This window comes from Lonchura striata, chromosome 1, assembly GCF_046129695.1.
Source record: "Lonchura striata isolate bLonStr1 chromosome 1, bLonStr1.mat, whole genome shotgun sequence".
NCBI lineage: Eukaryota > Metazoa > Chordata > Aves > Passeriformes > Estrildidae > Lonchura > Lonchura striata.
This window is the reverse complement of record NC_134603.1, coordinates 83482523-83494598: the sequence shown is the minus strand read 5'-3', so window position 1 is coordinate 83494598 and position 12076 is coordinate 83482523. Positions and strand designations below refer to the sequence as shown.

The window sequence follows — 12076 nt, the reverse complement described above, 5'->3', positions numbered from 1 at the left end:
CTAGTTGTTAGTAATTCTAGCAGCAGTCCTGATAGAAAGAAGTTCTGATAGAAAAATGTGAATTCTTTACATGATGAGCAGCTTCAGAGTAGAAGGTCCATCCAAAACACTTCATTGAAGTCTAAATTCTTTATGTTCAGTAAAGCTGCTTGCTTTGATGTATTTTGATATGCTTTCTAGTACTTAAGATCTTTCAAAAAATGTAGAAGTTGTGCTGAAGTGAAGAGGGAAGGTATATTCAACTTTTTAGATTTCATTGGTTTTTGTATAATGTTCCAAGCATATGTATTCCAATACAGAATTTCATTAATGAAAGTAGTATCTGCTTTTTTACTTACTCCAATGTATTTGTTATTGCTTACAGTCTACACACTCATGTTTTATCTTAGTATTTTGCCTTGGAGCTCTCAGCTTTGGTATTCAGAAGGGTCTTTTGGCTTCCCATTGATGGCCTGGAACTGTCCTGTCTAACTGATAGTTGTCAGATACTTGCTCTGAATTACTTTATTGAATGAAGATTCTTCAATTATGGAGTAGCACAAATTTTGACATCTATGGAAGTACAAATAGTAGCATGCAACATTCACATATGCTCACATACAACTTGCATAATATGTAACTTCTCTGACAAAGTCTGGTAAAACTGCTCAGGAATATCAGATTTGAATTTTTGTGAAAGTTCTTTGTGGGCTTTATGTATATATCTCATATATATATAATTATATATAATTTCACAGGTGTATGGGTGCAAGGTATTAGCAAGTACTGTAGATTTTTTTTTCCTTTGGACTAATTTTAGTTTGGCCCAGTGATCAGAGTGCTTATTTGTGACTGGAATGAATTAGATAGGTTTTTGGAGTGCATCTTCCAGTCTAATTTAATCTTAAAAAAAATCCAGTTTCAATGCTCTAAGACCATTCTCAGTGAACTAAAGTGTAGTAAGAAAGGTGAAGGGAAAGGGAATGAAATTACAGTGGGGGAGATGCCTTAAGGTTTGTTGGGATTCTGCTGGTGTTTATTGTTTGCTTTTTTTCCTTGGATCTTTTCTTATTTAGTCTCAGGACTGAGATGTGCTAATATGACTCCCTTTCCTTAGGCTTGAGTTGTGATGTGACTTCTGTGCCTTTTTACCTAGTTACCTTGGTGAATGTACTAGCCTTTTAATGCCTGAATATATTCATTTTTGTGTTTTAAAATGTTAAAAATTTACTTAATTATTTCTTTTTTTTTTTTCCTTAGACTTTCCAGACTCAGAAAAATTGATTTTATTTATCACTAATGTATGGTCTGACATATTTGTCTTCGAAGGTGCAATTAACAAAGCTATGCAATTAGTTGTCAGGCAGAGTGCAAGCAATGAGATGCTGGCCTGTTTAAGTGCTTACCTCAACTGGGAACAGGTAATGTCTGATTTCATTGTCAGTACCAGCTTTTGTCTGCATTGGTTGCTTTGCTGGCTGAATCAAATCGAGCAACTTTCTTTTCTAATGAAGGGCATGAATATCCCATGGAGGCTGTACAATTGCACAACTAATGCTGCTTTAGGCATTTTTTCCCCTAGCTGTGTAGACCCTGCTAGAATACAATAGTTTTCTTGTTTTCCCTGTTAAATACTAATCCATTTACTGAACATTAAAAATAAAGGTTGTTTTTAAACTTTTAACTAGAGTGTTGTTGGACTAGGGAATTCTTTCCTTCTGTGGAACTGTTCTTTGAGATGTATCTTTTGCTTTGTATTGTTGCTTTTTAAAATATGTATTTGTTTTGTCTTTTGTAGTGCTCTGTGTAACAGGTAATATGTTACTACAGTTAATTTTAAGATGAGCCTGTCTCTTTTTACTCGTGATCTTTTTGCAAGGTAGACTGTAAATATTTGTTTATCACAAAAAAACTGAATTTCATAAGCAGTTGGTGTGATCAATACAAAACCAGTGATATCAGGAGAAGGATAATCAGTGAGAGCTGAATTCAAGTCTTTGAGCTGTTTGGCAAATCATTTAATTTCTATCAATTTTCAGCAGGCACATATTACCATCCTGAAAAGAATATTGCAAGGAGGAAAAATTGAAATAACTGGGAGCAATTTTATATCATGCAGATGGAAAGCCAGAGGTGGTATGCTTTTAAAGGAGTTTGTGTAACAGGCTTGTGTGTCTGTTTAAAGGCTAGGGCCTCATATTTTTGAAAAGTCCATATTAATGCCAGGCTTGCTTCCTGGAAATAAAATTATTTTGTATATATCAAGTGAACAAAATCATATTGATTCATAGCTGTCCTGGTTCTGGCCAGAACAGAGTTCATTTTTTGCATTAGCCAAAATGGGGCATGGCTGGGACCTGGAGGTTATTTAAGTACCACCTCATATCATTTCCAGGGATCTGGGGAAGGGAGTGTCTTCCAGGGAGAATGAGTCCCTTCCAGACCAGCATAGTGTGGTGGAGGGAGAGGTAGGGTATCGTTTCCATGTGAATTGTTGGTCTCTTTTTTGTACCCTCCATCATTAGTATTTATTGTTATTACTGTTTGTTTTGTTATCTGATTGCTGTTTCCAGTAAATTGTTCTTCTTTCAACTGTGATCTTTATGTTTTGTGCCTCCAATTCTCCTCTCTATCCTGCCACAGAGAGGAGGGAGGAAGCTAGCAGTGCTTGGTTTCAGTAGGAGCACTAATTTGGAGAATACCATTCCTAAACCATGACAATAGCTCATCTATTCCCTATCCTAACATTCTGCTCTACAACTGCCTTGAGGAATGCAGTAGTCTTACTGCTATCATCATAGCCTTTAGGTAGTTTTTTTTTCTTTAATCTCTTAAGCCAGCCCTGCATTTAATATTGTATCACAGAAATTGCAGCCCCATAAACCTCCTGCTTTAGTGCAGGAGTGGATTTGTATCTGGTTTTTTTACTATTAAGTCACAGTTGTGATGTAGCTTTAAGCTCTGGTATTCAGTTATGCTGTATTGCAGTCTCTGTTTAGCAAAGAATTTGTATTCACCATTCTATTAGGTTACAGTTTTTAGTATCATGCCAGTAGAGATATACATAAGAATGTCCTAGTAAATGTTCCTGGAAATATTTGCACTCACACTACCTACTTTATTGATGGGTCTCTGAAATGTGAGAACTGCTGCAGCTGGGGAGAAATGCCTCAGAATTTTCTATACTGAAGATAGGAGATGACATCACTCTGTCTGTAAGCTCTTTTACTTGGGTGGAAATACACGTAAAAGTTTCAAGTAGATTGTGATTAACAGTCTGTTATACATACAATTTTGGGAGAAAATTATACTACTTCTGAAAGCAAAACTCACTTGGGATGGGTGTTTATTTCTTGGTCAAAGCGTGTCATTTTAGTGACTTGCACCATGGCAGAACTTGCCAATATATGAGGTTTTGTACTGAGGAGACCTGCCAAGCACCTATTCTGTTTATGTCATAAGCCTAGACTTTTTTTATATATCAGATATTCAAAAAATGTTTGTTTTTAAATTCCCTTTCTTCTTCTAGCTATTTAATTTGCAGAATGGTTTTACATGGTATATTTATTTACCTCAACTATTGAAAGTATTTGCTTGCAAATTTTCCCCTAATGAAGAATAAAGAGTAACAAAATTTAAAATTATTTTATTAGACTAGTTATTAAACTATATTAGACTAATCTTCTTGCACTGGAAAAACACTCTTAGGTTAATGCTGCATTGAGAGAAATAAAAATCCTCAGATTGTAGGAGGAGATGAGAGAGTGGGTATGAGATCTGTTTTTTTTCTTGTTTGGGTATTTTTTTCCTAAACTCTGCATTTAGTAAAGGCGTCAGGAAAAATACCTAGTACTTGAAGATTTTGGTTTATGTACTCTATTTGTTTGTGCTAATTCAAGCCAAAAGTTGGATATATGGTGTAAGATGCTGTACACAGTCAGTGTCAAGTATTTGTAAAGCGTTTGGTAACTTCTTATGCACTAAGATAATTACCTTCTAAAATTCCAGAGTTCATCTTTAGATGCTGGTATTATGGTCTCAAACCTGCTTTTAGAAATGCAGTCATGTACAAAAGTAGAATTTCACCTGAGTGAGCAGTATGGAGAAGATCTCAGTGAAGATGCTTGGCAGTATATATTTGCTGTTGATCTACTCTGCTCTCATATGAAGTGGGATTGGACACATGATAATGTTATAAGGTATTGTGGCAATCACATCTTTCAAATGTTTTCCTTTGTGTTTTTTCTGTGGTTTATTTTGGTAGTGTTATTTTTTTTTTTTTTGTTTGTTTCCCAAATTCATTATGACTTAGCTTTTAACATAATGAAATACTGCATAGGTATTTAGAAATGAGGATGTTTCAGCCTGATGAGACCTACATTACTGTGTATGTGTGCATTATTTTAAGATAGGAGGAGTGATCAATGAGGAAATGTAGGATTTTATGGCATTGTCCCAAGGAATGAACCCTGTTAGAACTGTTCTAGTAAAGAACTGCTTTCAGAATAGCTGTATAAGATTTTGCGATTAATTGTCAGTGAAGCAAAATGATTGTCTTCTTCTGAATTTACTTGTTGAATTCCTCTTCCCCCACAGTAGAAAATGAGGGCAGAATTTGATATTATAAATAACACTGCTTCCATGCTGAAAGTGAAATATATCCATACTCATTAATGTATTATCTTTATTTCAGTCTGATTTTAATTCTAAAATAATTATAATACTTAGATTCAATGTCTTAAATTTTCTTTGAACCCATAATCCAGGATATGGACTGCTACCATACTTAACCTTGTTTGAAAGACTCCATTTTGACAGCTACACTGATGTGATAGCCTTGATTTTCTATATAGAGGTTACATGATTTAGGAGACAATTGTTTATCTGTGACATAACATAATAAGTGTTACTTATAATAATTGTCTTGTATATAAATTCCATACCTTCATGTAGTAAATAAGTTTTTTTGGTTGAAATACTTTTTAAATTAATACAAATTAGCTTCAATGAAACATATATAGTCTTAAAAAACTATGCTAAAGTGGTTGTCTGTGAGTTGTGCTGGTAATAGGTAACTAGGTCTATTAGCATAATTCTAAGGATTAAAAAGTCATACTTTGGTCCTTTTAGATTTAAAAACAAGCATCACATCCTATTTGTAACATACAAACTGAATTTTCAGTCATATAAGAAACTTACAGAACATATAAACATGACATTTGAAAGCAATACGATTTCATATACATTTGTCAAGTCAGTCTATGTAAAATTAGTAAAAAACAACAGAGTCATTTGCCTTCATTATTGTATGAATACTATAACCACCCCTTCATGCAGTATGAGATTTTCAAATTCATTTTTCTTTCACAGCAAAGTGCTTTGGCCTTCTATGGATAACTGGATAAAGAAGAGAAAGGGGCATGAAACTGCTCAGTCAATTCGTGATAGTGTTATAGCATTGACACTCAGACTAATTGGTAAGTAATCAAAATTCTTGGTTGAACCTCTATTTTGTATAAGTATATCTTTATGAAACTGTCAGGTCTGTCTGGAAAGGGAGTTGGAGTATTTTTGAATTTTATTGGATCTTTATGCAGGTATTTTCTGTTTATCAGCCTGTGGAAAGCAGGTACTTAAACTTTGAGAGATGTCATATTGATTCATGATAACAAATACTGACATGCTTTATGTATTTAAAATGAAAAAATCTGTAACCACACATAGAATAATAGAAATCCTGATTTGGAAGGGACCCACTAGGATCACTGAAGTCCATCTCCTACCCTGCACAGTACAGCCCCAGGAATCACACCATGTGCCTAATGCATCTTGAACTCAGGATTGGTGCTGTGACCAGTTCCCTGAGGAGCCTGTTCCAGTGCCTAACCAAACTCTGGGTGAAGAGCCTTTTTCTAATAGCTAACCTAAACCTCCCATGACACAGCTTCATGCCATATAGTTTCCAGCAAAATGTATAAAATGTGGGGTTTTATGCAACTTAATACCATAATAAATTTAAGTTAGATTAATTTATTTGGGGTCTAGGTGGGATTTGATGTAAATATATATAATTTGAGTTTCAATGAATATTTTCAGTATGTAGGCTGTATGACATTGTTTATTGAACAAAAATTGCATTATTTCTGAATTTTACACTTAAATTTGTAAACCTATGGGAGGCTGAGTCAATCTGATGAAAAATGCCTTGGGGTCTTTAGTTACACAAGGAATAGGACAACTGTTGTTCCCAAGACAATGTGGTAACAAGAATTTTTTGTAGTTAAAATTTGAATTTTCTGTTGATACTTCAACAGACGGGAAGTATAAAAACTGGGAAGCTGACTGTAAATAGTCAGATACGTAGTAACTCTTTTCTTCTTTCAGGTCGATTAGGACAAATAGGTTTGAAGGAAGGCTGTCTTGCTGCAGTGAAGAATATTAGTTCCGTAGTTGGACTGTTTGTACAGCATGCAAAAGAGGAAGGTAATATTCTTTTAGAGGAACTTGAGTGTAACATCCACAATGTGAAGTTTTGCAATGCCAGAATATAAATTAAAGCACACATGGCAAAACAGCCTGCTCTTGCAGTTTTCGTTAGTGTATAACCGGTCAAACAGTTTGTTTGAGTCCCTTTCTGTTACAAAGTTAATGAGCTGTTAACAGTATTACCGTTTGTTTGAGACAGAGGAAAATTCTGACATGGTATCAGACACTTTGGAATTTGGACTGTTTCATGTAAGAACCTATCAGCTGCATTAGAGATCACTTAAAAGATGATCAAATTAAGATCACTTGAAGGGTGATTGTAACTTGAGCAGTAATAGCTAATTTTTTACCTGAGCAATTTATGCTGAAGCTTACTACTATTCAAATTGTTGTATTGGGAGAAAGACAGTTCAAGATACTGATGAGATGAAACAGGGCGGTTAGAGCAGCAGAGATCCACATTGTTAAGTTATTCTGGATGTTAAGTATTTGTTAATGTTAGGGAGCTGTTTTGAACCACCTGTATAACTTCTCTTCCTTGAAATCTCAAGTTCTAACTTGGTAGGGTGTGGTGTACAATGTCTGTGTTTCAGACTCAATGTAAACCTGACTGTTTTCTTAAAGTCTGATTACTCTTAACTCAAATCACTAGATTCTCAACTCTTGTACACCTTTGAATACTGAAAAGTTGCTGAATTGAGAAAACTGGACAGTGTTAGTATAAAATGGGATGTTACGGAATTTGTTTGCAGGTGGTCATCTTTCAGTGTTATGGTATTAGGCATCACAACTGTTGATGTGTTTTATTTTCAGTAATTGAATAATTGTTTCTATAAATTCTATAAAGATTGCCTAAAACATTCTTGCTTATCAAAGTTTCTATAAACTAATTTTTGTAAACTTTTTGCAGCTATTCCTTGGGGTGTGCAGCTGGCAGCCGTATATTCACTATGTGACTTGGGTTCAAGCAATCCAGAAGGTATTGTTGAGGTCATCCATGCTTGGAGAGCAAAAGTTCATAACAACATCCCTTCTGCTATAACAAATGGCATAGCTGAAATCACTTCTCTGTGTGAAATGGAGCTAAACTAAAATGTAGGGAAGTGGACTGATCTAAAGGGAGAAGTGCCTTACCAATTAAGCAGTGGTTGGTTCCAGTTAAAAACCATACCAAGTGATGCATCTTCTTGTATTTCATGCTTTTAATCAGAATGTCTGATCATGCAAAGCAAGGTCAAGTATTTTATTTGGCTTTTCTCTTTGAAGGAAGGGTTTTTAAAAAATAAACAAAAATACTTGCTTTTCCTAGTAGCTGATTCGTTATCTAAAGACAAGTGCATCTTGAACTCCTGATATATTTCTGGTTTGATGACAATAAAAATCAGTAACAGTTTTTGTTCTTTTACTTACATCTGTTTGGAGTATGGACATTTGACAAAATATTCAGTGTGACTTGAAAACTTGGCTCTGTTATTTTGTACTATTTTTATAAAGTAACCATTCAGATAGCAGAACCATCCCCAGATTCTGCTTTATTTTGCTTGGGTTGTCTCATAAACTTAATTTAAAATACTTGTGGAAAACAGGTAGGAATTGACTTTTTGTGTAGCCATCATGGATGGAATAACAGATATTTAATCTGTAAACTTGTATATATCGTGTATTCTGATGTTTCTCACAATTGATAGTGTTTCACTTGAGGAATTTTGTGTATATAAATGGAGAGTTAGTTCAAAAAAAGTTCATGTTTCTAATGCTAGCTTCACTACACTCTGTTTTTGTATCTTTCATAATAAAAGAGACAAATATTGTTGTGTTCTTGTTGACCTTTTAAATAACAGAGTTACCTGTGTTTTTAGCTTATATAAATACTATTTTGAGGGGCAGCAGGAAATTACCTGTTAAAGTAATTTCACTGAATGAATTGTCCATAACATTGCAGTTCTGGACATCTCTCCAAAAGTTTCTGGTATGATTTGGAGGCTTGGGAAGTTGCTTTAAAAAACGATTGAAAATTTGTATTTTCACTCTGTGGTTGTGCCCATGTGAAGGCGTGAGCTTTGCTAATGCAGATTCTTATTGTAATGGGACCTAGCATCTGACAGAGTTTTGCAGTACTGATATGCATTGTGATTTTTATGCCACTTCCAAGTATGACTACCAGTGCAGTCTCCTAGCCCTCTGACAGTTTCTTTCCTCTGAGGAAACTGTGTAAAGTGAAGTGGCCATTTATTTCAGTTGCAGCTGTAGCTGCTCGCACTCTGGACATCAAATTGACCTCAGGGAACTTACCACAGACAACTCAGTCGATGAAAATAACCTAGTAGTATTGGTGATACCTGTGCACAATAGGCATTGCTACAGATGTCTATCATGAAGGCTTCCAGTAGGAATTCATATAAATTAATTTGAAGCTGTATGATGTCTGGGATTCTGAGCGTTTTGGTGATTGTGAAGGCTTTGGGGATTTTATGTGTATCCTTCTACCCTTCTTGTACTAAAATGAGCACAAAATATCTAAAGTGGAAGAAGTCAAAAGAAAGCACAGACTAACAATAAAAGAAAGTGTGGATCATAAATCTGAAAACTAAAGGAAATGGAAAACAGAACAAAAAAAAAAACAAAGAAAGGAACAAAGTGAGTAGAGGATCACAGATGCTTTAGTGCAAAAATATTACACCCCAAAAATCTTCACAGCAAATAGAAAAACCTATTTCCTTTAGAAGTCGTATAAAACATTGGCATATTAAGTATGTGAGATTCACAGGGAAAATACCAGAATTTTCCTAGACAAAAATATCTACAACTATACTAATTTGGAAGCAAATGAAAAGAATTCAACCTACCTTCAAACCATTTTCATGAAAAATATTCTGCTTATGTAACTGTAAGAAAAGTTTTTGTGTGTACTGGAATCATAAAACTGATTTTAATTCTGTGTCCCTCTACTGCCCAATCAAACTGCATTGGAGTAAGTAAAATTAGAATAATTAATACCCTGAAGGTGTTTGCTTCTGTTAAATACTAACCACTCATCATTCATAAAAAAAACACTTGTAACTCCAACACACACAGTTCACCAAATTTAAAAATTTACCATATTTAAAAATATTAGAATAGCTATTGTGCTAAGCTCAGTAATAATGATTTATAGAAAGTTTACAAAGGTACCAGAAGTCAGGTCAAGATATGTATAGTTTGTTTCTTCATCCTTCCCTGCATCCCAGTTCCAATAATGTGTTTTAGGGGTTTATTAGTAATTGCACCCAGTTTTCTAGAGGAAGAGCAGGGGATGAGGCTTTTCCGCCTTTCCTTTCCTTTTACTCCTTCAAATCTGTTAAATCACTTTTTGAGAATATTCGATTTCCCCTAAATGTTAAAGAAACCACCTTCTTAATATTGAATCTAATAAACTTCCTCTACAGAGTTTACAGCTTGTCTAGAGTGAGATGTCTGGAAGAATTGGTGAGACCCCTGACCCAGATGTAGACCCAGGTGTAGAAAATCCTGAGTAGAGAATGAGAGGGAATGGGGGAGCCCTGAAGGAATTTTCTGATCCTCCAACCTAGCAATTTTGACGTGAACAAATTCAGAACCCAGATGAGTAGGGAAAGGTCTAGAAGAAAACTGTCATGAGGACTCTAAAGAGAAAAAGCTCATTGCAATAAACTGAGCCCTGGCCTATGCTTATCACACACTGCTAGATACTGTAAGGCAACAGGGACAGAAACACAAAGAGATAAATCAGCAACTACCCCAGTAACTTGGACTACAGCCAACACCCCAGCTACTCATGTTGTAGGTAAACCAGACAGTGAGCCTAAGCCCGCAGCTAAACCAGACAATAAACCTAAGCCCACAACTAAACCAACCACTAAGCCTCAACAATAGCTGTTGCTCCTACCATGACAGGTGGAAAGCACACATTTAAAACCAGTCAACCAATAGATAATGATGATATGAAGAAAAGACCCTCAAAACCAAAAACAAAGTCAGAGGTCACTCTTGAGTCCTTCTCCCTGAAAGACTTTTCTAAGAAAGTCTTTTATAACCTAAGAAATAATTATCCTCAATGATCTGATACATCTATAATGAGTTAGTTAGTCCATCTTTGAGATGCTGCAGGTGAGGCTACGATCCTGGACAGTACTGAAGTGACGCATTTGGGATCCCTGTCGCATAATCCAATTATCAACCAAAGAATAATGAAGGGAGCTGACCCTCACAGTCTCTGGGCACAGATCCTGACAAATGTGTCACAAAGATATCTGTGTGCAGATGATCTCTATATACAACAAACCCAATAGAAGACCATAAAACAAGAGATTCAATGCTTGAGAGAAATGGCAGTAGCAGAAATTGTCTTCTCAAATAACCTAGACACTGTAAATCCAGACTTAGTATTTACACATCCATGATGGAGCAAAAACTTATACAACTTAGACCACAAAAATACACTGCTGCTTTAGCAATAATGAAGTGGGATAACAGGGAGAAGACCATACTTAATATGGTGAGGAAGCTCCAAACATATACAAATACTACACATAACGCATACAAGAATTACAGGTTTAAAAACATGTATGCAGAAATTAAAAGATAAAAGAAAATCACAAAAAACTCAGAAAATATATTAAAAAAGACCTTCTCCAAATCTCAGCAATACAGATCAGAGGTTCTAGTACCAAACGTAAACATCCCCTAGGTGGGGAGAGAAGGTGCACCCCACAAGCTGAGCAGAAGTTCTTCCTGCATAATTGTAGAGAAAACATAAAGAGATAAGATAGAAAATCTACTGCTACTCTAACACAATGGGTGCGTGAACTTGAAAACCAACAAAACTCAGAGAAAAAGTTCCACCAAAAAAAAAAAGCTCCAATAACCCATAACCAAACTGCCATGCATGATGATAATGACAACATGTCTGATCCCCTCAAAAGAACCTCCACAACATATATCCAGGGAAATAAAGATAACCAAGCTTAGAGAAGCTCTGCCTCTAGCCAGGGAGAGGCCAGGAAAAACCTTGGTTTTTACACTGTGTAGATTTGTTAGCCTAACACATCAAAACCACAAAAATACAAAACCTTAGTTAAAACTAGTGAGCAATGCACATTAATCCCATCAAAACAAGTGGGGGCAGAATCTGTTTCTATTGCTAGTTTGACAGGGGGATCACAGAATTTAACTTTAATAGAAGCTAAAGTGAGCCTGACTAGAAATAAAAGAAATACCCTATTGTAACCAACCCAAAAGCCCCATGCATTTTGGGTATAGATTTCCTCTGAAGTATTTCAAAGACCCAAATAGACTCAAGTGAGCATTTAAGATAACAGCTATAAAAACAAAATACATCAATCAATTAAACTCCTTACCTAGACTATCAGAGAACCGTCTACAATAAGATTCCTGAAAGTAGAAAAGCAATGTATACCAAATACCTCTTCAACAATACACTGCCAACAATGCAGAACAACTCGAAATACTGTAATCCTCATCCACAAAATAATCCATAAACCAAAAACCCAAAGAGTAGTCAATAAAACTCACTCGCCCTTCAACAGCCCCATTTATCCTATACACAAATCTGAAAGAAAATAGATTTACTTTA

The 12076-nt window shown here is 35.3% G+C and overlaps 1 protein-coding gene across 2 annotated transcripts in view; it reads left to right on the top strand.

Moving 5' to 3' along the window:
• The window catches only part of ICE1 (interactor of little elongation complex ELL subunit 1), a 40394-nt gene extending 30926 nt beyond the window's left edge, over positions 1-9468 (top strand). For both annotated transcript variants that reach the window (XM_077785402.1, XM_077785405.1), the window contains 5 exons: positions 1240-1400; positions 3988-4178; positions 5350-5456; positions 6364-6462; positions 7376-9468. In XM_077785402.1, coding sequence (XP_077641528.1) covers positions 1240-1400; positions 3988-4178; positions 5350-5456; positions 6364-6462; positions 7376-7557 — 740 coding nt within the window. In that variant the 3' untranslated portion in view covers positions 7558-9468. The remainder of the gene's footprint in view (positions 1-1239; positions 1401-3987; positions 4179-5349; positions 5457-6363; positions 6463-7375) is intronic.
• Positions 9469-12076: the final 2608 nt, after the last annotated feature.